The sequence below is a fragment of the Stegostoma tigrinum genome, chromosome 10, assembly GCF_030684315.1.
Source record: "Stegostoma tigrinum isolate sSteTig4 chromosome 10, sSteTig4.hap1, whole genome shotgun sequence".
NCBI lineage: Eukaryota > Metazoa > Chordata > Chondrichthyes > Orectolobiformes > Stegostomatidae > Stegostoma > Stegostoma tigrinum.
Genome location: NC_081363.1, coordinates 64,947,574 through 64,974,636, shown reverse-complemented (window position 1 = coordinate 64,974,636; position 27,063 = coordinate 64,947,574). Strand labels below are relative to the sequence as shown.

The 27,063-nt window shown below is 41.5% G+C and overlaps 1 protein-coding gene across 4 annotated transcripts in view; it reads left to right on the top strand.

Annotated features, from left to right (window-relative positions):
• Positions 1 to 27,063, top strand: part of dph6 (diphthamine biosynthesis 6) — a 295,616-nt gene that overhangs the window by 12,769 nt on the left and 255,784 nt on the right. For all 4 annotated transcript variants that reach the window (XM_048538300.2, XM_048538299.2, XM_048538301.1 and 1 more), the window contains exon 3: positions 5,227 to 5,411. In XM_048538300.2, the coding sequence (XP_048394257.1) occupies positions 5,227 to 5,411 (185 nt within the window). The remainder of the gene's footprint in view (positions 1 to 5,226; positions 5,412 to 27,063) is intronic.

Here is a 27,063-nt window from a genome sequence, read left to right as displayed (position 1 = left end):
TGCCCTAAGTAATTGCAGAGTCATCGGAGGCATGGGCAGTGCATTTGATAATAGCCAATTGTTTAGGCAGAAGGATTGCCTGGAGAAGGTTTTGGACATACAAAGAATTCTGGATGGGTGTGCCCGAGGATGTTAAAAACCCACGCTGAGACCATAGCTGGCCGAAGTCGTGGGTGATGTCAAAGGCATACCGAGAGTCAGAGTAAATATTCGCTGCCTTCCCTGAGGCTAGAATGCAAGCACGGGTGGGGGCAAAAAGTTCTGCTTTCTGAGCAGACATGGGGTGGGGCGCATCAAACACCGCCGCTTCTAATTGGAGGCGGTGTCGACAATTGCATACCCGGAGAGGGAGGGTACAGAAAGGGGACATGGAGGAACTGCTGTCAGTAAACAAGATAAGGTCCGGAGAAGGGAGAGGGACGTCAGTAAGGTCTGGGTGGGGAGAGGTTAGAAATTGGTTCCTTTGTAAGCAGTCATGTGGGGGTTCTAAGACCTCATCCGGGGTGGGGCGGTCTCAAAAATGTGTCTGGGTTAATAGTGGAGCAGAAAGAGAACATCAAAAGGGGATTGTGAAGGAGTGCTACTTCGTAGCGTCTTAAATGTGCCTCGGTAAGGTGTTGAGCCTGGGTGGAGGTGAGGAGAGCTACAACAGCATGTGAGGTATAGACGGTAAGAGGCTAGAGGCCACAGTGACTGAAGAATAAATCGCAGGAAGAATCTGAGAACAAGGAGGTAGCCCCAGGGCTACAGAGTTCATGCAAGTAGAGTAGTTGGCAACCGGTCGTTTGCAATCGCCATGAGTTTGTGTCAAGACCCCAGTCGTGCATCCATCCAAAATATTAACATATAACTGGAAAGGCCTGTCATATAAAGGCCTTCCCAAAGCCAGGGCAGCAGCAGGGTCTGCTTTTAATCCTGTAAAGGCTGACTTTTATTCGTCAGAGAGGGTGAAGCTTTTTGGGGCTTTACAAGAAGCCAAAGGGGTCTGTAGTTTAGTGAGTAAAGTTACATTAGGGAGCCATGGTCGACAATAATTAACCAATCCTAAAAAGGCCCTCATTTGCTTAGGGGTGGTGGGCAAGGAGGTCATAAGAATAGGCGAAATACATTCCAGGGCGAGTCTACGGTGGCGGTGGTAAGGACACAGGCCATTGCTGGGGCTCGTGGTGGTGTTGGTTGGTCAAAGACAGGTAGGGTTGTGGAGGGGGTAGTGGTCCTGGTGGGGCAAGGGTGTGCCTTCCCCAGTCCTCCTCGCCTTGCTCGTCTGTGTCGTTACTTTGGAACAACATCGGCAAGCCAGATATATCAGGAGGTACCTCCGATTTTTCTTTTTCATCAATTTGGCCTGCCGCTCTAATCCCTGTCCTCTGTTTCATCTTTCCCTTTCCAGCCCTGCTTGTTTAACCCTTTCCCTTTCATTCATTTCATGATCCTCACACTGCACCTTTAAAACTTCCCAGGGTTTTGGTTTCCCCTCATTATCACAAGCGCAAATCCCTCTCTGACGTGCATTATTCTCCCAGCTGGGTCCTGTTTAGATTTATTTATTATTTCCTCAGCAGTCTTTCTCCACGTGGATATTAAAGTTCTCCATTTTGTCCTTTTTACATTTCCAAATTGCCTCTTCCACTTTTGTACATTTACCTACATCCCAACTTCCCCCTATTGGCCAAATTTCATTTCCCAATTTCTTGTTTAGGCATGCTGACAGACGTCTGAATCGCTCTTCATTTTCAGGGTCATCCCGACATAATCGATGCAAAGGTGTTCTGGCATCTGACTTATCCAACATCTGTCTCATTTTAACGCTTCAACTTCTTACTTATTTCTGTATACTAGTCCGGTGTCCTTGGTCTCCATACCCACTTCAGGGTCCTAACCTTCGCGGGTGGTTGAGACAGACACTGTAGTTATCCTTTACCTTAGGTGCTAAGTTACAGGGACTCGAACCCCAGTATTGGAGGACTCTAACCTCTGAATTCCAGGGGCCTCTAACGCCCGAATTCCCGGTACTTACAGTAGGGAGGACTCTAACCTCCTTGCCGAATTAGTTTGTCAATCTGCACTGATCTGGCGCCTCGAACCCCAGCCACCGGGGGATTCTAACCTCCCGGAATTAGTTTGTCAATCTGTGCTGACCTGGCGAACTTCCCGGAATTAGTTTACCTTAGCCCTGGGGACTCTAACCTCCAGGCATAGGATCAATCAGTGTACAAGATTGTGAGTCGTTGCAGGGTTCCCTCTGTACAGAGCCACGTAGGGTCGAGGGACCGCACAAGTGGTAGGTTAGTGAGAGAGACCAAGGTGAATCATACTTGTGGGCCCGTCTGTCTCACGTCACCGACACTGGAACGATCACTTATTCTGTTCTCCACGTAAGACCTCTGTACACTGTGCCTGTTACCTGCTCACTGTGCCAAATGTTGGGTTTGTTTTTCAGAGACCCTCACCAACTTGATGCAAGAGCAAGACACTGACCTGGTTACAAAAACACAATCCTTTCTTATTAAGCAAATGCAAGCTGCGGAGGATTGCTGTACACAACCCGGCCCAGAGTGCTGAGTATTGTGAGCGATTCTCCCCCAACAGGGGATAGTCCCTGCTTTTATACCCTTGGAATTGGCAGATACATAAAACAAGTACTACATCTGAGAACAGGATACAGCTTTGATTGTCACAAAGTGTATGATAGCGACAGGATGCGATTTCAAGTGGTGACAACTGCCTGGCTTGATCAAAGGTCACTGACCTGACCATCTCAGCAGAAACAGGGAGAGGCAGCAGTTTGGGTAGAGCCATAAAGATTACAGAGCTTAATTCTTTTTGTGTTTACAGATGTTTCACACCCCTACATATGCTTCACACTATTCGGGCAGGAAGTTGAGACAGTGTTCACATACCCCTATCTGAGGAGATAAGGAGCATAAAAATTCATGGGATGTTAACCCATTAACATCGAATTAGGGAGTCGTCATTGACCAGGGACCGAGGCCAGGATGGAGAACTTGTTAAGTCTGATATGCAGAGCTGACTGCCGCTCTTTGCCAAGGCAAGAAGGGTCTTTTGAGAGATCCATCTGATAAGTCTGGGGATATTGGGACATTGGGAGGAATTAACTGCAGGAGGATTTGGGGAGGAAGGAGCAGGCGAGGGGTTGATGGAGGAGAGATTAAGGCTGCAAGAGAGGCAAGGAAGAAAGAAGCTGTGAAGAGGATGGGTGAGAAGGAGAAACAGGCTGCAAGGGTGTTAGGAGAAGAAGACATCAACGTGCGGTGTGGTGGGGAAAGAAGGTACGTGCAGAGGAGGACTAGGAAAAAGAAGATAGCTGTATGTGTGCAGGAGTCAGGAGAAGGAGATTGCAAGGTTGGGTGTGGGGAGGTTGAAAGAAAGAGCAAACAGTTTTAAATCTGCCAGCAAAGGAGTTTAACGTTTTAAAAATACTGTGATAGTGAATTCCTTGCAAATAAATGTTGAATCTCAGGTTTAAGATTGCATAAGTTGAGGAGTTACTATACTTAGAAGAGGAGGGGAAGAAAAGGTATAATGGATCCCATTGAAATGAACACTATGTCATATGTTAAATTCAGACTGGGGTCAGTAAAGTTGTAACTTCCTCATTAGAATGTTCCAGCTTTGTACATGTGTGTTGGTAAAGTATTAGGCTCACAAGTCTCTGAAAGGTGTGTTTAGGATGATGGCTGCAAGTGTGTAGAAGTTATTTGGTTGAATCTTTTGTTAATTTATGCCTGTTACCTTGTATCACTTCAAACACTGTTAAAACCAGCATTTGTGTGTCTTTCCTAATTGCAGTTGAACTGGGTGGCTGTTTCGGCTAGATTAGATTCCCTACAGTGTGGAAACAGGCCCTTCGGCCCAACAAGTCCACACTGCCCCTTGCGGCATCCCACCCAGACCCATCACCCTATAATCCACACACCCCTGAACACTACGAGCAACTTAGCATGGCCAATTCATCTAGCCTGCACATCTTTGGACTGTGGGAGGAAAGCAGAGCACCTGGAGGAAACCCACACAGATACGGGGACAATGTACAAACTCCACACAGACAGTCGCCTGAGGCTGGAATCAAACCCGGTTCCCTGGTGCTGTGAGGCTGCAGTGTTAACCACTGAGCCACCGTGCTACCCCTTAAGATGTGTATGTAGGAGTCGTAGACATCACTGAAAATCTGGATTGACATGCACTCCAGAGCAAGTAGGATGGCCACTTTCCTTTCTTAAAGAATGTAAAAATCCAATGGGTTTTTTGTGACAATTGATGGAAGCATGTCACCGCTGCTGAAACTAGCTTTATATTCTGGATTTATTAATTGAATTTAGATTCCACCAGCTGCTATGGTAGCATTGGAGTCAATGCTCCTCCAGCATTAGTTTGGTCTCTGGATTATTTGTCCAGTGACAGTGAGTTTCTAAGATGTTGATTTTTAATTTCATGGCCAAAGAAGAAAATAGGGTAATGTTGTTCAACAGACATACGGCTAAATTTAGGTGAGCAACGTACAATGGACTGGTGGAATTGAGAACTGGCAGATGTTGTTAATTGAAATTTCACTATGATAAATTCTGAGATTTCATTTAAAAAATATAGTTTTCTTTGTCCAGGCCCTAAAAGATTGCTGTGAAACCCAGCTCATTCACTACCTCCTTACCTGCTCCATCATCCAAGTTCAGTTCCACAAAGTGCTTTTGAGTCTTGAGACCTAGAGAACGCCTTGAGATTGGCAATGAATGCTACCTTGCCAAAGTTTCTCGATTGACAAGAATCAATAAATAAACATAAAACGTCTTTAGTGGCATAAAGTACAAAAGCTGTAGAATAACAAACACTCTTTTCAAATGCAGCAAACGGTAAGCACCTAATGCAGTACGGGCTTAAGAAACCTCAGCATAATTTGGACCTTTGGCATCAGGCTCAGTGAATTTAAAGAAACAGGCCAAATCAGGTCATTAAAGGAATGGTCTAAATCACAGAAACCTGACAATACTTCCAGTACTGTGAACTTGGATACCTTGTTTTATAAAATAAGTTTTTATTGACTTGAAATATTGCTTCATTCATCAAATTTAAGCACATCATTTGATTTGACATATCAAAATATTCTGTTTTAAGTTTCGAAGTAAGTGAGTAAGTACAGATGTCAATAAGGTTCACTATGTTGATTTTCCTTAAGCTACTGTCTTATTGACTTATTGTTCATTCCTGTAGATGAGCTTGACAGTTACATGTATCAGACTGTGGGACATGAAGCTATAGATCTATATTCTGAAGCAATTGGCTTGCCACTGTACCGTCACATTATCCAAGGTAGCAGTCTGGCAGTTGGAAGAGATTACAACAAATGTGAAGGCGATGAAGTGGAAGACCTTTACCATCTTCTGAAATTTATTAAGGTACTGATAAGAATATTTTGAATATTTTTGATGAGTTTTCTTGTAAATATTAATGAACTTTACCATCATAATTCCTTAACATAAGGAGTAATAGTATTTTTGACAAATATACGTCATAAAACTTATATCTTAGTCTTGAAATACATAAATCAGAGGGCATATATTGCACTTCACGACTGTACAATAAATGCTGGTCTGATACATGTTCTACGTTGTATTTTATATGCTTGCATTTGTTCAAATTTGAGAAATGAGTCGCTTCTCAGTGTATTTTATCCTGAATCTGCATTTGCAGACAAAAGGAATCAAAAATTTTGTTCTGTGTTCATCAATAATAGCATAAAACAATTTGATATGTTTTTCACAATACTGGTAAGTTCTTTTTAAAAAATGCTGCTATTCTTAGGTACATTTATCTTGCGTTGTGTTCCTTCATATAAGAAATACCAGTCTCACAGTAGATTGGTAAGTAGTGTTGACTTAATTTATCTGAAAATCTTTTTACAGGTTTTCTTAACACACAAACTGATAACTAGGAGATACAGAGTAACTTCTTTATACATCCTTAGTGCAGCATGCTGCTGCTTGGAACCTCATGACTACTTGTCATGTGCTGTCATCCTGGTTCTTGCCTCATTTGCATACTCAGCTCTTAAAAGTATAACATTGCATCCCCATTTTTAACCCAAGGTAAAATTATCTTCTCTAAGAGTAAAAATAGATGTGTATTTGGTAATTGCAAAACTATTTACACAGATACATGAATTATAAAATTTACAAGTTTGAGTCTATGTACAAACAGATGGTTTGTCAATTCTTCTGAGTCTTCTAGTAATATTACTTTCTGGATTTTTAGACATCACATTTGGCTTTTTTCAAACTTGTGTGTTGGTCTCTTGTGTGTTGATACAGTGTTGGTTGTAGTCTAAACTGTCTTACAGAGCTTCATGATCCCTGTTTATCTTTGTGTATGTTCAATCACAGTTGGAGTCTTGTACAATTCCCTGAACTGGCTTCTGTTTCTCCTCAACACTGCTGTACTAGATAACACAGTGTGGTGCTGGAGGAACATAGCAGGCCAGGCAGCATCAGAGGAACAGGAAAGCTGACATTTCGGGTCCCTTCTTCAGAAAAAAACGTCAACTTTCCTGCTCCTCTGATGCTGCCTAGCCTGCTGTATTCCTCCAGCTCCACGCTGTGTTATCTGTGACTCCAGCATCTGCAGTTCTTACTCTCTCTGATTGCTCTAATAGATGTTGGGTGTTTGTAGGATCTAGGCTTGTTGCACACTTTGAATCCCTTTGCAGATGAGCATGTTCCTTGAATAGAACGTGAATGACAGGTAATACATGCCCCGTGTGTAGACTAGACAGTTTTATGTCTGCAAGTTTCATCTTAATGTACCATCTTCATATCCCTTGTTTATTGAGAAGTTGGCCCTATATTTCTGAGACCTTGGGCATATGAGAACTTGGCGGAGTTTCATAATTTGCTTTCCAAGTATGATCTTTGCTGGCGATGGGAAGCCCGTATCCAGAAATTTTCCTGTTAGTTGTAGCATGGCAAAATGATCATGTTTTGTTGCCTTGTGCCTCCTGATTAGTGATTTAACATTGCAAAGCAGTTGTTTGGTGAAACTGTTGCATCTGCGATCAGGTGGTGAGTCTCTCACATGGTTTATGCCTCATTTGGTAAACATATCCGTCTGTATATTGTGGCTTATTGTCAGAAACAATCTTTTCAGGTTTACTGAATAAACTGAATTTTACACTGATTGTCTCAGCCATGGATGCACTTTGAGTGTCCTTTAATTCTCTGACTAATGGAAATTTGGAAAAATAATCAGTCATCAGGAGAAATTCTTCACCAGGTATTGTGAATAACCTGATGTGATTTTAGACAAAGGGACTGATCGAATCTTGTGAGGGTGTACAGGTTCCTTTTTTAGCTGTGGTAGGTTACTCCACCATGCTATGTATACTTTTCTTGCTGGACTTATGGCTATATAGTTTTCCACATTAGGTATCTTGTTGCTCTATGCCCAATAATCCCTGATGTATCTGTGACAATATGCACTGGTAAAGAATTTCATATGCATGAATTAGTTCCTTTTTAATCATTTTGCCTTTGAAATACTTAGTTCACCTGAGAGTATCTGGCACCTTTTGTGTTATGCCGGCCGACCTCCTATGATAATCATCCGTAGTGCCTGCACTCATGGATCATTTTGGTGTTGCTTTCTGAGATTGATTGAATTTGTGCTGATCAAATTTCCTCAATGCAGTTTTAAGCACATCTTTCAACTTGATGTCTGTACTGCCTACTTGCAAGTCCAGTGTATTCTTATTTGAATTTGGTAATATGCTTAGTGTATCCACGGTAGATATTTTGGTACCAGATTTGTAGCAGACATCAAAGCCTTAACCCCGTGCCTTTACTAGAAGTCATTGTTGTCTGAGTGGTGAGCCCATCAATGATTTATGTCAAGTCATTTCTGTTTGTTTATAGTTTCTACTGTGAAATCCCTACCAAAAAGATATGTATAGAACCTGTGATACTGAATTCCAGGGCAAATGTTCACACTCTGTTAGTATTATTGGATTGGGCTTGCAATAGTATTTTGAATCCAAATACATTTGGTTTGTCATCTCGCATGATGCACAGTCTTAGCCCTTTCTGACATGTATTGATGTCGAAAAAGTTTGGTATACATATTGCCAGGATGATTTTTCAAAAATTGGGAACTCTGTAGATCTTCTTTACCACAGAGAGAAGATGTGCGTTATACATCTTCAAGTAGATAAAGCCAAATAAGTTGATTCAGGTGATTCACCTGGAATTTCTTGCCATTGAAAACCAGATGCTACAATCAGTGAATTTGAATTATGGTTCTACATTTTTTTGGTTTTGGACTTCAACTGAATATCATCAGCAATACTGTACACTCCAGGAATATTTTCTGCTATTCTCTCTATACTGCTGGAACAGATCTTGACTGACCAGTGAACCAAAATGTATTCTGTGCAGGCAATATCTTCTGAATGGTGTTCTGAAGATAGTGATTTCCTGAAGTACCTTCAGCAAATGACCTGATCAATATCTATGTTTCGCATTCCGCTTGGAGAAAAACTTTAAATCCATGAACATTATCGGAGGGTTCCGGATTATATGTAGAACATAGAACATTACAGAGCAGTACAGGATCTTCGGCCTTCGATCTTGCGCCGACCTATGAAATCAATCTGAAGCCCATCTAACCTACACTGTTCCATTATCATCCACATGTTTATCCAGTGACCATTTAAATGCCCTTAAATTTGGCGAGTCTACTACTGTTGCAGGCATGGCATTCCACGTCCTTACTACTTTCTGAGTAAAGAACCTACCTCTGACATCGGTCCTATATCTATCACCCCTCAATTTAAAGCTATGCCCCCTCGTGCTAGCCATCACCATCCGCCCTATCTAATCCTCTGATCATCTTGTATGTCTCTGTTAAGTCACCTCTTATCTTCTCTCTAATGAAAACAGCCTCTATTCCCTCAACCTTTCCTCATAATATCACTGATATAACCACAATGCGACTTTCTCTCCTACATAACTCAATTTGCTACGGTTACAGTTCTTCAGCTAAATAAATAGTAAAACAACAAGTACTTCATTCAAGTGCACAGTCCCTTATAACTGCAAGCATTGGAAGTCATCGTTCCATTATCAATGATTCTATAACTCCTTACAGCTGTCACTTGCAAAACTGTAAAATGGTCAACACAGTGATTTGATTGTGGATGGTTGTGAAAACAGTTAGGCAGTCATCCGTTAATAGAAACCTTTGGACTTGTGTCAAGTGATAGAGTGAAATAGCAAGCACTGTTTTATTTGAAAACCCTAGATATTTTATTTTCAAAGATATAAAGCATTGGATTTAGATGCCTTGGTAGCTTGACAGCTCTCTTCCACAAATGTTTTTGTCAGGGCCTTGGTCCCTTTGACAGGTGCTTCTGATAGTTGGAAATTATTGGGTTTTTGCAATTTTTAATGTGCATATGCTTCTAGTTTAATAATTCCAAAGGACACCTTACCTCCCCCAAAGTGGATAATCACATTTTAAACTTTGCTGAGCAGTCACCATTATGCATTAAGTATGAAGTTAAAATCACTAAGATTATGTTTCTGAAATTGGAAATGAAATTTTGGGGGCTGGCTTCACACCCGTTGTGAAATGCACTTTACACCCAACTTCTAAGATATCTTAAAACACAGACCATTTTATGTTCATTCGACAATTTAGTATTAACATGACAAAAAAACTCAATGGTAGCATATTTTATGTTTTTTTCAGAAATTCCTCACAAAAAGCATGGAAAGGTTGTGGTCTCTGAATGTACAGTCCCTGTTGTGAACTGGTAGATATGTATGCCTGAGGTCTAGCCTTATCAGTTGATTCACAACACTGCATAACAATTTCCATGCTTTAAATAAAAATGATTCTACTTTGAGCATAAAAAATTGCATGGTTTTGTAGTGCGCCAAGTCTTCATAATTACTTTTCCCCCTGCTAAGCACTTTATCTTCGCTTGTGCAGACTAACTTAATTGCTTTCAAGTCCACAACAAGTTGCATTGAAATTCCTTGAGGATACTTCATTAGTTCAGGATCTTAATTGCCATTAACCATTTATTTCCTATTGCTAATGTCCAGATTGTTTGATGTATTTAATTAAATCAGCATCAAATTTTACTAGATAGTCAAATTGAAAAGCTGCAAATATCCTTTAATGATATATTCCCAGTTAACAAAAAAGGGAGAATGCTAGTCTAATTCGATGATTCATCATTTGCTGATGAATTTGTATGTTTCCAACCTGGATGTTTGTGTTAATGGGTTATTAATTACAGGCTTGCTGCCTTTTTTTAAACATTGAAAGAAGGATATTAGTTCTTACCGGCTTTCGTTTGGAAAAATCTCTGTTTCAGTTGCAATGCCCTAGTCCTCACAAAACCAGCTCATTTTTGGATCAATAATCTATTACATTTTCTTAAATATGTTAATCGATAAAAATGTGACTTTGGTCATTTTACTATCTGTGCATTGGCTGGTAAATTCTTTAAGTAAAATAATGTATTTGATTTTTTTTGTTATGTTTCATTTCTGTGCTCTATCTTTAAAGTCTCTGTTACCCATTTACTTTGATTTGTCTGTTTTAACTAAGTAATACCATAGAATTGTTCAGGCCTCTGTTGTTAAAGTAGGGTAATTGATTACCATCAATCTAACCAATGCCTTAAGTTTTAAAATTCTTGTTCAGAAGTTCAAATCCTTTCCAAATGGGTTCCTTGGGAGACTTTACTACTAAAGGCACAATAAAAATGTACACTATTATCAGAGGCTAAATGATAGAAGTCAGTATCCTCCTTGATTTTCACCCCTCCAATAGTAACAGAAACTGCTATTTTGCATCTAGGTTAGATTTAGTTTTCAAGAATTGTTTTATCAGAAGAAAGCATAGTAGAAATACAGAGTGGGGCATTTCAAAGTTTAGGGCTTAGACAACTAAAGATATGCTCACTAATAGTTGAGTGATTAAAGTCAGGGCAGTGCAGGAGGCCAGTGTTAACGAATTGTATATGTCTTGGTGTGATGTGGAATTAGAAAGATTGGGAGGAACGAGGCAATGGAAGGATTTAAAGCCTGGACGAGTTTAAGTTTATGCAGGGGAGATGTGTGAGGCTAGTAAACTGCATTGGAATAGTCAAGTTGCAGATCAAAGTTGTTGAGGATGTAAATCTTCCCAATATTTAATTGGGAAAAGTTTTATTTATTCAGTATTGGCTGTCAGATAAGCAGTCTGACAATTTAAATACAGTGAAGGGGTTGAGGGAGGTGGTGGTAAGAAGTGAAGTGTTGTCAGTGTAATTACAGAGACTAAATTTGAATTTTTAACTGATGTTGTTGGAGGGCAGTGAGAATTGGGAAATAGGAAGGGACAAACGATGGATGCTGCATCACAAAACTCTGAACTGTAACAGACGGAACTTAAAATTATAGCACTTTCTGATATTTTGGATGCCCTCAAGTATTTCGCAGATAAGGACATGTTTTTGAAACAATTTTTCTTACACAGGAAAATATGGCCATTGATTTGTCATAGGCAGCAATGAGTTAAGTAACTTGTTGGAAGTTAAGGCATTGAAGTTATGGAATTGCGTTGATGCAATTGATGTCAAACCTGACCAGGTGGTTAGTTCTAACGAACCTGTGGAGTGGCAATGAGGAAATTGCAATTAGGTAACAACCTCCCTGCTTCTCATAGGCTAAGGAGGTTGTTCTACTGGAGGGTGAAACTCGAACTAGGGGGCATAGCCTCAAAATAAGGAGATGCATATTTAGGACTGAGTTGATGAAAACGTTCATTTTCCACCATGGCCATGTCACCTCAATGGGCACTGTTTCTCAATTTTTATGAACTAGTGCTACAGCTCATCATTCTATCAATGCCAGTGTCCTACTGCTTCCTATATGCATTTTTACATCTACCTTGGCACCTGCAGAAGAAATGAAAATTATCATTCTAAAAAGGTGTTATCAAACATTAGATTGTTCATGACGAAGTTACATTAAAAATCTTCTAGAAATGCAGACTGTTGTAATGTATACATCTGCTTTCAGTTAAAAATCTTCAACGTGTCGCAAGCCTCGAGATCATTGAATGTTAAAACGAAATTTTACGTTGCGCATGTTGATCTGCAATTTTAGGAAACTTAGGGAACTAGGAATTCTTTAGTTGTAATAGAGTATGCAATGTACTGAAACTGAATGCTTTAATTAAGAAGATATTTATCGTGACGTTTTGGTACGTGGGGCTAGATTTACTGATATTTAGAATAGTTTAAGCACAGCTTAGGATATGTTGGTTGATGTGTAGGTAGGCTTGCAGGACTGTGTATCTACGAATGTTTCTAAAATTGGAAATGAAGGCGTTGTTTGGATAAATACAGATCGTGGCAGCAAATAGAAATCCCTTGATGAAAATGTTTGCTAACCCCAAAGTGTTTGCTAATAGAGATGACTTCCTAATGGAATTGTTTCACATTAACGGCTGTAAAAATGTTTTGTTAACAATTTAAAATTCTCTTGAATGCAAGCCAGATTTACAATAATTCAATTAGTCTAAGGCATCAGGTATTAAAGACCATTGGGGTTGCTTAAAAGCATTGAAAAAGCTAATTTTATCTATTTTAAATCAATAGAATTAAAGGCCAATCTCTGAAAGGGTTGGTGTTATTTTTGATAATTTCATTTAAAAATACAGCTCAGCCAATTTTCAGTACCCATATAATGTAGCCCAAATGTAGGCATTTTTAGGCTGTATCTTATCCGCTCTCCATAGTTGTTATTGAATTTTCACCTGCTCTGTAAAATTAATAAAACATTAGGATTGATTTTTGTCCAATCGCGATATAGATATATTGTGGAAACTGACATAGTTTTATTTCACTAGTATGTATGGCAATTGATATTGGTAAAAGATTTTGTCTGTAAATTTTTGGATTACCTAGTGTAGCAGTGTATTTCTTTTGAAGCTTGTTTGCCTTTTAGACTTACTTACGTCTTAAAATTAGGCAAATAATTAATCATCAAAATATTTAAAATTCTTTTTTAAATTGCAAAGACAGAAGAATTATTAATGTGCTCAAGTTTTCCATATAATTACAGCCAACTGGGGAAAGGTTAATTAGTGTTGTAAATTTGCAGCTATTCAGGCCAGGAAATAACTTGATCCTTTAATTTTTTAATTAATCATTTAGCAGACAGTTATGTGTCTGGTTAGCAACAGATGCTTTAGAAGTTCTGCTATAAAGCCAGAAATTTGTTAAAACTTTAATTTGTGCACACAGTATTTTTCTTTTCAAAGTAAAGTCTAAAGGGTTTTCCTGTATTAAGAGTCAAAGGATGAAGTCATTCTGCCACACATGCTATGACATTGACATTTTTCCATTTGGTTTTGGCAAGTTTTGTAGCTGTTTTTTATTTACTCCTGAAGCAGGTAGTAAAGTTGAAAATTGATTTTGGTGTTCATAGTGTTCCTTTAGCACCTTCTGCAAATTTATCAAGTGATTGCTTAATCACTGAGGGAATCACATCTGAGTGTCATTCTATCTATACTCAGCAACAGCAAAGATACCACCTTGTACATGTATGCATACACGCACTTGGGTCTCAAGTATCAACTGGATCCTGATCCCTGTCCAGCTGAAAATTGTGTTTATTTCTGTTGTCAACAGGTGAAAACGCTGGTTGGTGCTTTAAATGTGTTGCTTACTCCAGGATAATTGAAATTAATTGTAGTTCCTGTGCAGCCCTGACTAAGACTGACTTACTCAACACAAGTAAACAATGGAGCTTTTTCTGGTATGAATAACAGATTCACTGCTGTACATCCTTACAGCAAGGTGCTGAGAGAGACTGAGCCTTTCCCTAAATCTTCCCTGTTGGGAGAAAACTTGTAGATCTTTACACTAATGGATGAGTTGAAACCTCTATGTTGGTACTTTAATAATGTAATAGACTTTGAATAAGGAATTTTCACAAAGCCTGTTTCAAGCTTATGGTATCTGCTTCTGGTATTTAATTATATGTAGCAGTTTGTTATTAGTTTTCTACATATTCCATAAACAAGTTACTTTCAGGAATCATTGGAGTCGGGGGAGTGTCCCAGAGGACTGAAAAATGGCTAATGTATATACCCTTGTTTAAGAATGGAGATAGTCAGAAGATAGGAAACTCTTGCCGAGTTTGCCTGACTTCAGTCCTAGGTAAGATTTTAGATTGTGGAGTACTTGGAATTACATGGGAAATAGGGCTGAGTTAGCACTTTGTCAAGGGGAAGTCATGATGACAAATCTGTTAGAATTCCTTGGGGATGCAACAAACAAATTAGACAAAAGGGAGCCAGTGGATGTGATCACTTGGATTTCCAGAAAGCCTTTGACAAAGTGCCTGCGTGGGAGGCTGTTAAATAAGATGGGACCCCATGGTGTTAGTGGCAAGGCACTCGCAGGGTTAGAGAATTGGCTGACTGTCAGAAGATAGACAGCAGGGATAGATTTGTCTTTTTCAGGATGGCAGCTGGTGACTAGTAGAGTTCTGCACGGGTCAGTGTTGGGCCAACAACTATTCATGTAACACAATAACGACTTGTACGAAGGATTGGAGGGCATTGTTGCTAAGTTTTCAGACAACACGAAGACTGGACAGGTAGTGTTGAGGGTACAGGGAGGTTACAGATGGACTTGGACAGGTGAGGAAAGCGGACAAAATAATGGCAAATAGAATGCACAGTGGGAATGTATGAGGTTATGCTCTTTGGTGGGAAGAATAGAAGCAAAGACTATTTTCTAAATGGGAAAAAGCTTTGGAAATCTGAAGCAGATGAAGATTCCAGAGCCCTGGTTCAGAATTCTGCTAAGGTTAATAAGCAGGTTCATTTGGCAGTTAGGAAGGCAAATGCGAAGTTAGCATCCATTTCAAAAGGGTTGTAATATAAAGGTAGAGATGTACTGCCTCAGCAGGCTCTGCTCAGACTACATTTGGAATATTTTGAGATGATTTGGGCCCGTCTTATACAGAAGGATGTGCTGGCATTGGAAGGGGTCTAGAAGAGGTTTACAACAATGATCCAAGGGATGAAGGGCATGTTGCAGTTGAAGGTGAAGCAGTTGAGGACTCTAGATTTGTATTCAGTGTAGTTTAGAAGGATGAGGGGGGGATTTTATTGAAACTTACAGCATACTGAGAGGCCTGCAAAGAATGGACATTTAAAAAATGTTTCCACTACTGTGAGAGATGAGAACCTGAGGGCACAGCCTCAGACTGAAGGGTGACCGTTTTGAACTGAGATGAGTAGGAATTTCTGCAGCCAGAGGGTGGTTAATCTGTGGAACTCATTGTTGCAGAAGGCTATGGAGACCAAGCCATTGAGTGTGTTTAAGACAGACATAGTTAGGTCCTTGATAACAAAGTGTGAGGCTGGATGAACACAGCAGGCCAAGCAGCATCTTAGGAGCACAAAAGCTGACTTTTCGGGCCTGCTGTGTTCATCCAGCCCCACACTTTGTTATCTTGGATTCTCCAGCATCTGCAGTTCCCATTATCTCTGATTATAGTTAGGTTCTTGATTGGCCAGGGAATCAAGAGTTATGGGAAGAAGGCAGGAGGATGGGGTTGAGAAATATTTTAGCCACGTTTGAATAACAGAGCAGATTTGATGAGCCCAATGGCTTAATTCTGCTCCTGTATTTTATGGTCTTACATTTATGTACAGGAGTGAAGATTTTATTACTGTTAATGACACAAGTGCAGATGTAGACATAACTCCAGCGCAGAATCTAGTAATTATTTACTGACAATACATGCAGTGCAAACATGTTAAGAATACTGTATAAAGACCAACCACAAATGCAATTGATTCAGATTTGACAGTCATAAGACTAAAAGACACAGGAGCAGAAATTAGGCTATTCAGCCCATCGAGTCTGCTCCACCATTCAATCATGGCTAATAAGTTTCTAGCGCGTTTTGAGAAGATTTGTAGCTCAGGTTGAGGTTCTGGATGTGAGTTTGCTCGCTGAGCTGGAAGGTTAGTTTTCAGACATTTCGTCACCATTCTAGGTAACATCATCAGTGAGCCTCTGACGAAGCGCTGGTGTTATGTCCCGCTTTCTATTTATCTGGTTAGGTTTCCTTGGGTTGTCTCTGTTTGGCTTGTCCTAGGATGGATGTGTTGTCCCAATCAAAGTGATGTCCTTCCTCATCTGTATGTAAGGATACGAGTGATAGTGGGTCATGTCGTTTTGTGGCTAGTTGATGTTCATGTATCCTGGTGGCTAGCTTTCTGCCTGTTTGTCCAATGTAGTGTTTGTCACAGTTCTTGCAAGGTATTTTGTAGATGACGTTTGTTTTGTTTGTTGTCTGTATAGGGTCTTTTAAGTTCTTTAGCTGCTGTTTTAGTGTGTTGGTGGGTTTGTGGGCTCCCCTGATGCCAAGAGGTCCGAGGAGTTTGGCAGTCATTTCGGAAATGTCTTTGATGCAGGGGAGAGTGGTTATGGTTTCTGGGCCCATTTTGTCTGTTTGGGTTTATTGCTGAGGAATCGGCGGACTGTGTTCATAGGGTACCCGTTCTTTTTGAATACGCTGTATAGGTGATTTTCCTCTGCTCTGCGTAGTTCCTCTGTGCTGCAGTGTGTGGTGGCTCGTTGGAATAATGTTCTAATGCAGCTTCGTTTGTGGGTGTTGGGATGGTTGCTCCTGTAGTTCAGTATTTGGTCTGTATGTGTTGTTTTGTCTCTGTTTGGCTTGTCCTAGGATGGATGTGTTGTCCCAATCAAAATGGTGTCCTTGCTCATCTGTATGTAAGGATATGAGTGATAGTGGGTCATGTCGTTTTGTGGCTAGTTGATGTTCATATATTCTGGTGGCTAGCTTTCTGCCAGTTTGTCCAACCCAAGGAAACCTAACCAGATAAATAGAAAGCGGGACATAACATCAGCGCTTCGTCGGAGGCTGATTATGTTACCTAGAATGGTGACGAAACATCTGAAAACTAACCTTCCAGCTCAGCGAGCAAACTCACATCCATAATAAGTTTCTCAATCCCATTTTCTTGCTTTCTCCCTGTATCCTTGATCGCCTTGATCATCAAGAACCTATCTATCTCCACCTTAAATATACTCAATGACCTGGCCCCCACTGCCTTCTGTGGAAGTGAATTCCATTGATTCACCACTCTCTGGCTGAAGAAATTTCTCCTTATTTCCATTCTAAAAGATCTTCCCTTTACTGTCAGGCTATGCCCTCGGGCGCTAGTCTCTCCTACCAATGGAAACAACTTCCCAAAATCCACTCTGTCTAGACCATTTGGTATTCTGTAAGTTTCAATTAGATCACATCGGGTATAGTCCCAGAGTCCTTAAATGTTCCTCATATGTTAATCTTTTCATTCCTGGGAGCATTGTCGTGAACCTTGGCTGAATCAGCTCCAGGGCCAGTATATCCTGCCTGTATTTTGGGGCCCAAAACTGTGCAAACTACTCCAAATATGACCTGACCAGAGGCTGATAAAGCCTCAGAAGTACATCCGTGCTTTTATATTCAAGTCCTCTCAAAATAAATGCCAACATTGCATTTACCTTCCTGACTATTGACTCACACTGCAAATTTATCTTGAGAGAATCCTGGACTAGAACGCCCAAGTCTCTTTGCACTTCAGATTTCTGAATTTTCTCCCCTTTTAGAAGATAGTTCATGCTTCTATTATTCTTGCCAAAGTGCATGACCTCACACGTTCCCAGGTTGGACTCCACTGCCACTTTTTTCACCATTCTCCTATCCTGTCCAAATCCTTCTGCAGCCTCCCCGCATCCTCAATACGACCTGTCTCTCTAACTATGTGTGTATCATCTGCAAACTTAGCCAGAATGCCCTTACTTCCTTCAGCTGGATCATTAATGTATAAAGTGAAAAGTTGTGGTCCCAGCCCTGCCTCTTGTGGAACACCACGTATCACTGGCTGCCAGCCTGAAAAGGACCCTTTTAAATCCATTCTCTGCTTTCTGCCAGACAGCCAATCTTCTATCCATGTTAGCACCTTGCCTCTTACACCACTGGCCCTTATCTTACTTAGTAGCCTCCTGAGTGGCACCTTGTCAAAGGCCTCCTTGAAGTCCAGGTAAATAACATCCATTTCTCTCCTAGGTCTAACCTGCTTATTACTTCCTGAAAGAATTCTAACAGATTTGTTAGGCATGACTTCCCCTTGATGAAGCCATGCTGACCTTGCCCTAATTTACCATGCACCCTCAAGTATTCAGTAATCTCATCCTTTACAATGAACTCTAAAACCTTACCCATGACGGAGGTTAGGCTAATGGTGCTATAATTTTCATCTTTTCCCTTAATCCCACTTTTAAGCAGGGGTTTCACATCAGAGATATTTCAGTTCTCTGGCATCCTCCCTGACTCTATCAATTCCTGAAAGCTCACCACTAACACCTCCACTATCACTTGAGCTATTTCCTTCAGAACTCTAGGGTGTAGTCCGTCCGGTTCTGGCGATTTATCCACCTTCTGGCCATTCAGTTTTTCTTGCACCTTCTCCTTGGTGATGGTCACCAAACTCAGCTCTGCCCGCGACTCTCTCAAACTTCTGGGATATTACTTGTGTCTTCCACTGTGAAGACTAACGTGAGGTAATTCCAACCTCTCCCCCGCAGAACGGGCAGCCCTCCGCTCCAACCCCAACCTCACCATCAAACCCGCAGACAAGGGTGGCGTAGTGGTAGTATGGCGCACTGACCTCTACATCGCCGAGGCCAGACGCCAACTCTCCGACACCACCTCCTACCGCCTCCTCGATCATGACCCCACACCCGAGCACCAAACCATCATCTCCTACACCATTCACGACCTCATCACCTCAGGGGACCTCCCACCCACAGCCTCCAACCTCATTGTTCACCAACCCCGCACGGCCCGTTTCTATCTCCTTCCCAAAATCCACAAACCTGCCTGCCCTGGTTGACCCATCGTCTCAGCCTGCTCCTGCCCCACCAAACTCATCTCCACCTATCTGGACTCCATTTTCTCCCCTTTGGTCCAGGAACTCCCCACCTACGTCCGTGACACCACCCACGCCCTCCACCTCCTCCAGGACTTCCAATTCCCTGGCCCCCAACACCTCATATTCACCATGGACGTCCAGTCCCTGTACACCTGCATTCCGCATGGAGATGGCCTCAAGGCCCTCCGCTTCTTCCTGTCCCGCAGGCCCGACCAGTCCCCCTCCACCGACACTCTCATCCGCCTAGCTGAACTCGTCCTCACGCTCAACAACTTCTCTTTTGATTCCTCCCACTTCCTAAAGACTAAGGGGGTGGCCATGGGCACCCGCATGGGCCCCAGCTATGCCTACCTCTTTGTAGGTTACGTGGAACAGTCCCTCTTCCGCACCTACACAGGCCCCAAACCCCACCTCTTCCTCCGGTACATTGATGACTGTATCGGCGCCGCCTCTTGCTCCCCAGAGGAGCTCGAACAGTTCATCCACTTCACCAACACCTTCCACCCCAACCTTCAGTTCACCTGGGCCATCTCCAGCACATCCCTCACCTTCCTGGACCTCTCAGTCTCCATCTCAGGCAACCAGCTTGTAACTGATGTCCATTTCAAGCCCACCGACTCCCACAGCTACCTAGAATACACCTCCTCCCACCCACCCTCCTGCAAAAATTCCATCCCCTATTCCCAATTCCTCCGCCTCCGCCGCATCTGCTCCCAGGATGAGGCATTCCACTCCCGCACATCCCAGATGTCCAAGTTCTTTAAGGACCGCAACTTTCCCCCCACAGTGATCGAGAACGCCCTTGACCGCGTCTCCCGTATTTCCCGCAACACATCCCTCACACCCCGCCCCCGCCACAACCGCCCTAAGAGGATCCCCCTCGTTCTCACACACCACCCTACCAACCTCCGGATAGAACGCATCATCCTCCGACACTTCCGCCATTTACAATCCGACCCCACCACCCAAGACATTTTTCCATCCCCTCCCCTGTCTGCTTTCCGGAGAGACCACTCTCCGTGACTCCCTTGTTCGCTCCACGCTGCCCTCCAACCCCACCACACCCGGCACCTTCCCCTGCAACCGCAGGAAATGCTACACTTGTCCCCACACCTCCTCCTTCACCCCCATCCCAGGCCCCAAGATGACATTCCACATTAAGCAGAGGTTCACCTGCACATCTGCCAATGTGGTATACTGCATCCACTGTGCCCGGTGCGGCTTCCTCTACATTGGGGAAACCAAGCGGAGGCTTGGGGACCGCTTTGCAGAACACCTCCGTTCAGTTCGCAACAAACAACTGCACCTCCCAGTCGCAAACCATTTCCACTCCCCCTCCCATTCTCTAGATGACCTGTCCATCATGGGCCTCCTGCACTGCCACAATGATGCCACCCGAAGGTTGCAGGAACAGCAACTCATATTCCGCCTGGGAACCCTGCAGCCATATGGTAGCAATGCGGACTTCACCAGTTTCAAAATCTCCCCTTCCCCTACTGCATCCCTAAACCAGCCCAGTTCGTCCCCTCCCCCCACTGCACCACACAACCAGCCCAGCTCTTCCCCCCCCACCCACTGCATCCCGAAACCAGTCCAACCTGTCTCTGCCTCCCTAACCGGTTCTTCCTCTCACGCATCCCTTCCTCCCACCCCAAGCCGCACCCCCAGCTACCTACTAACCTCATCCCACCTCCTTGACCTGTCCGTCTTCCCTGGACTGACCTATCCCCGCCCTACCTCCCCACCTACACTCTCTCCACCTATCTTCTTTACTCTCCATCTTCGGTCCGCCTCCCCCTCTCTCCCTATTTATTCCAGTTCCCTCTCCCCATCCCCCTCTCTAATGAAGGGTCTAGGCCCGAAACGTCAGCTTTTGTGCTCCTGAGATGCTGCTTGGCCTGCTGTGTTCATCCAGCCTCACATTTTATTATCTTGGAATTCTCCAGCATCTGCAGTTCCCATTATCTCTGAGGTAATTATTCAGTTCCTTGTTCCCCATTGTTATCGCTCCATCATTTTCCAGCAGTCCAAGTCTACTTTTGCCTTTCTTTTCCCCTTTATTTATCTAAAAAAGTTCTTACAGTCTTCCTTTATATTACTGGATAGCTTCATATTTAATATTTAATGTTCTCCCTCCTTATTTCTTTTTTTATTGCCCTCTATTGATCTTTGAAAGCTTCCCAATCCTGTGGTTTCCCACTGCCCTTCACCACATAATATGCTTTCTCTTTTACTTTCCTGCTGTCCCCAACTTCCCTAGTCAGCCATGGTTGCCTCATTGTCCTGTACCATGATTCTTTCTCCTAGGGATGAATTTTTGCTGTGTCTCCTGAATTACTCCTAGAAATGCCTGCCATTGCTGTTCCACTGTCTTTCGTACTAGGCTCCTTTCCCAGCCAATTCTGCCCAGCTCCTCCTCCATGACCCTGTAGTTATCTTTATTCAGCAGTGTTACCATTACCTCTGATTCTATCTTCTCCCTCTCAAATTACAGAGCAAATTCCATCATATTATGATCATTGTCTCCTAAGGGTTCTTTCACTTTAAGCTCCCTTATAAAGTCTGCCCCATTGTATAACACTAAATCCAGTGGTAACAAAGTGTGGAGCTGGATGAACACAGCAGGCCAAGCAGTGTCTTAGGATCACAAAAGCTGACGTTTTAGGCCTAGACCCTTCATCAGATATTGCCTTTTCCCTAGTGCATTCCACCACAAGCTGCTCCAAAAAGCCATCTTGTAGACATTCCACAAATTCCTTTTCTTCCAGTCCTCTACCAACCTGATTTTCCCAGTTCACCTGCATGTTGAAATCCCTGATGGTCACGAAGAAACTTTGCCTTTCTTGCATACCTTTTCTATCTCCTGATATGTCATGCACCCCAGCTCCTGACTGCGGTTTCGAGGCTTGTACATGACTCCAGCTATGTTTTTTTTTACCTCTGCTGTTTCTCAACTCTACCCATGCAGATTCTACACCATCTGACCCTACTTTGTTTCTTACTATTGATACCAATAAGGCAACTCCAACCTCTCTGCCCACCTGCCTGTCTTTTCAATAGGATGCATATCAGTGGATCCAGCTCCCAATCCTGATCCCCTGCAGCCGTATCTGCCAGATGGTATGCGGTCTACATGAAACATGGTTTCATTTTGGCAGCATAAGTCTTGCTGTGGCAGTGAGCATATATTGCGTGATTTTCGGGTAACCTATTTGTTTTGGTCTATCTCAAAATTCAGTTTTGATTATTAATGGCATTTATTTCTATAATATGGAACTATACTAACTTCATTCTGTAACCATGAGCACCAGCTTAATACTTATGTTTCGCCTGCTGTTATCAGATTTAAATTATGTTGCAATGATTACTGTGGAAATTATCACTTTAAGAAGATTCAGCATCACTGAGTTTGTTTGTGTACATTGAGGCCAGGGAGATGGCTTCGGGAATGAGTTACTTTTGATCAAAGTATTCAGTGTTAACAAACATACTCCCAGTCCTGAATCAAAATTATGCCTAAACCTAATGGAGATGAAGAGCATCATTGTGATGTTGTTTGATTTCCCACCAATCATCTTCAGTGGGCAGGGTTAACGTTGATACCAATTAGAAATTTGATTTCTGAATGTTCAGCTTGCACTAGACTGGATCCTTTCATTTCTGTCGACAAAGGACTCTTTAAGTCTGATGGGTGAAAATGGATGAAAACCTAAAGTGCTGTATCTGGGGAGGCGATGGCCTAGTGGTATAAATCCTAGACTATTAATCCAGAAACCCAAGTAATTTTCTGAGGACCAGGTTTTGAATCCTGCCATGGCATATGGTGGAATTTGAATTCCATAAAAAAAATTAAGAGTTGAATGAATCCATTGTCGATTGTTGGATAAACTCATCTGGGTTCTAATGTCCTTTATGTGCTCTGGTCTACATGTGACTTCAAATCCACAGCAATGTCATTGCCTCTCAACTTCCCGCTGGGCAATTAAAGATGGGTTATAAATGCTGGCCCAGACTGCGATGCCCTGATCCCGTGAATGAATAAGAAAGAATTGTGTTTATGTACTTTCTTTATGATGTCAAATATGCACCATTTTATAAATAGAAACAAATAACTCAGTTTTATAAAGCTCTTCATTCAGTCCTTGGGAAGGCCCAAAGTGTTTAAAATTAATTACTTTTGAAATGCCTTAGCTGCTAGCATATAGACAAATGCAATAGCATTTGGAGATGAATTTATATTTGATGGAGCTTTTTGAGGGAGGAATGTTACTTCGGGCACTAGAAACACCTCCTGCTGTTGTTCAAATAGTACTGTGTCTGCTTAATGTTTAGGCAAATTGGTCCATTTCTAATTAAATTTAAGATAACTTAAAGACAACACCTCTAATGTGCTGCAGTTAGGTCACACTTAAGTGTTGTGCTTTCCTCTTGGATGTTCTTCTTTGAAAATGAAAGAAGCCAAAGAACCCAATTAAATTAATTGTTTTATGCTACTAATCCTGGATGGAATTTCGCTGCAGATATTGTTCCTTTGTTTGGTGCTACATTGTACACTCAAGCCTGGGCGCCAGACTAGGTTTGAACTGGGTGGTTGGAGGGTGCAGTATTTGAGAACAATGCATGTTGGCTTTCTAATTGTACTTCCGTTTTTTTGTGTATGTGTGTGTGTGTGTCTGTGTCTGTGTGCGCGCATGTTGGGTGGTGCGGTGGTGGTGTTCGGGTGGAACTACAAAATGTCCATTCAGAGACTCTCTAGCCTGTCTGAATTTAGCTGTTTGAAACATATGAAATGTCTTGAGTGCCTTTTCCTGTTCATTATTATTTACTGGTTAGATGGAACAGTAGTTGGAAAGTAGATGGAACAGTATTGAGAAAGGATAGATAGAGATAAAAACATCAGCCATTAGAGCCTCATCTCTGATCACCAGTTCACCCCAGTTGGCTGGCCAGTTGGTAGACCATTCATCCTCCCAGCAGAAAATAGTCTCACAAAAGGTGACGAAGTAACATCATAAAGAGAGAAGGAACTATTCCTGAACATGTGTGACAGAGTTAATAATGAGGGTTATATAAGGATCCTGTGTAAAAATAATTATTTCAATATAACAGTTCTTTTTTTCCAACACGCACTCTCTACGGTATTCAATCTCCTATCCTAAACTACATTTAATCATCAGATAAGTTTCCCTGCTTTCATGAGAGACAATGTTATGTGTTCAAAAGCATTGATGCAGTTGCAGTGCAAGATCTTTATTGATGCTAGGCCTTAGTAATATTGATATGAATAGTCAGACAGGGAGGCTGCGTGGCTGTAAATGGTGTGAGAAAGCCTTGAGGCTTTACTCATCAGCTTAAACTTGCTGATTGCCAGGTTTTCCTAATTTTGCATTTCCAGGGCACTGCTGCCATGACCTTGTCTGCAACATGTAAGGGTCTGGATCTCTGAGAATCTCACGTGGTCACGGTATGGTTAGACATATATTGTTTACCAGACTCCAAGTGAACTATGCACTAGCAGCCAATTTGATAAACACACATTTCCTGCCTTTATCAGGGAGATCACAGAATGTGAAGTATAAGTTTCCAGTTTTACTTCTCCCCTTCAGCTCTTTTCCTGTTTAAAGAAACTTATAATGGGGTGTTGAACAGTTTCTATTTGAACTTCAGTTACTAGTTGTTGACTACTTGTTCTTACAGATATCTTACACATCTCCAGGAGAAAGAGAGAAAGAAAACAATTTACTTCAGTCTTTTAGCACAAAATAAAATATAAATTGCTACTTTCAATTTATTGTAATTGCATAACTTGTACTTGTGTATGAAAGCTGAAAATGATGGAAGAAAATGTCTTAGCAGAATGTAATGTGCAAGCCTTTTGGGTAATCCAGTTAATATTTCATGTAAAAGGTGGTGCTCCTTACAATACCAAGTGAGCAATCTGATTTAATTGTTTCATTCTCATAATAGGAGCAGTTAGATTTTTAATTTAAACACTGATTAAGTAATCATTGACTGGATTTCCCACAGATACCAAATCTGTTTGCTTTGTGCTTTACCTGTTCGTAACAATAGCCGCCAGGTAAAACCAATCTACCTGGTCACATCCCCTCAGTTGCCTTTCACTTTGGGTTTAACAGGATAATCAAAAGTTCTTCAGCAAAGCATTCAAATCAGAGGTTTTCATCAACACAACGCAATTGGCACTGTTTAAAATAAAACAGTTTCTTTCTAACCGGACAAGGCTGTTGTCCTGTTTTAACCATGCCAGATTTCCAGCTATTTACTGAAAAGAAACGGGGAGGGAGACTGGAGCTGAAACAATGTATTTTTAGTTTTTCCAGCTGGCCTGCACTTAGATTTGGGGCTGTACTTTTTGTTGATGCGTGGCAGTATCCATAGTTTTCACTTAATGACTGCTGCCTCAGAAGTTTAAAATCTGTAAGGGGGAATTTAAGGTGGCCAATGGTTTTAAACGCAACTGGGCTGATGTAAATTTTATTTAATAAAAGTATTATTTTTGGTGGGAACTGCTTATTTCCATACTTCTTCAGCAGTAATTATGACATCACTATTGCTGTTAAAGACCTAGATAAATGTCTTACCAAAAGGTGCAACTTGTTATTACACCTTTCTAGCAAAATTAAGAGTGAAAGTTCTTGTCTGCTGATAGATGCCCAATTGTTTGTAGTGGGTGGGTGGGTGGGGGAACCTAAACAATGCACACTAGAGAAAAGCATTGAATCATCGGTAGCAGCTTCTGGACTTCCCTGTTTAACTACACACCGATTGCTTCCATATCTAAGGAGATGTGAAAAGTGATGGATGTTGGATGGCTTTAAAACTCCTTTGTGTTTATTTTTTTAAAAATATTGCTGTTTCTTACAAAGTCTATAATATTACAACCACAATGAAATGACATAACCAATAAATTCAGCAATGTTATCCAGCAATATCTTTGAAATGAATGGTGTCAATAGGAAAACAAAATTTTTGGATCCTCTTCAAGAGGTGAGGTTTGAGTGATGTGGTGAGTTGGGATTGACACGTGAAAAATGTGTGACAGGGTCATTGGACTAAAACAGCCTATCTTGTTCCTTGATTTGAACATAGGGTTAATTTTATTTTAGATGTTACCAAGAAAAAGCAAGTGTCAAGTGCTTGGTACATTCAGATTTGAAGCTTGGTCTTAAAAATGTCACTGTCTATATTTAGACAGTAACTATTTGTCTAATTCATTATTTCCCATCGCTTCTTCCCCCTTTTTTTAACAAAATCATTTGATTCTGTTGCACATGTCTGCAGTAAGATTCAACCATTGTCATGTGACAGCCTCATATTTAATTTCTATTGTTGAGTTCTTATTGCACTTTCAGTGTACTGACGGAGGACTGAGCATAGCAGTGTGAGGAGCTCTGTTGTGAAATGTTTATGGGATTTTGAAATTTGCTGTGTTTGGAAACTATAGAAGCAAATTTGATTTATATGTATCTACATGTTATGTCCTGCAATTCTTTTAATCTAAATTAATTTAGCAGAATAGAGCATTGTTAAACCATGTGGTAAGCACAACCAATTTCACACAGATGGCAAATCAGCAGTTGGGAAACAATTTGAGGCATACCGTATTGGACAATCACAGAAGGACCATGATATATTTAATATCAGGTTCATAAAATATCATAGCTGCAATTAATGCACATTAGTTAGACTTCATGGAGAGCTGCATCCTTCTTTTGCCTCATGTTTGAATGGAAGTGGTGGCTTTTGAGCTATGTAAACATTTATCTCTCTCTCTCTTTCCATCTCTCTCTCTGTCTCTCTCTCTCTTTCTCCCTCTCTCCTTCTCTCTCACACAAAGAGTGCTTCTCTCTCACACAAAGAGTGATGGCTATGATGTTGTGGACCTGGCAAATTAATGGTTTGTTTGTGTATTGACATTCAGTTATTGCTTGCTTGATATACTGTGCAAACTTGGTATACATGGTCTGAATCTACACTTCCATGTTAAGTCAGTAACATAAACTCGTAACATCC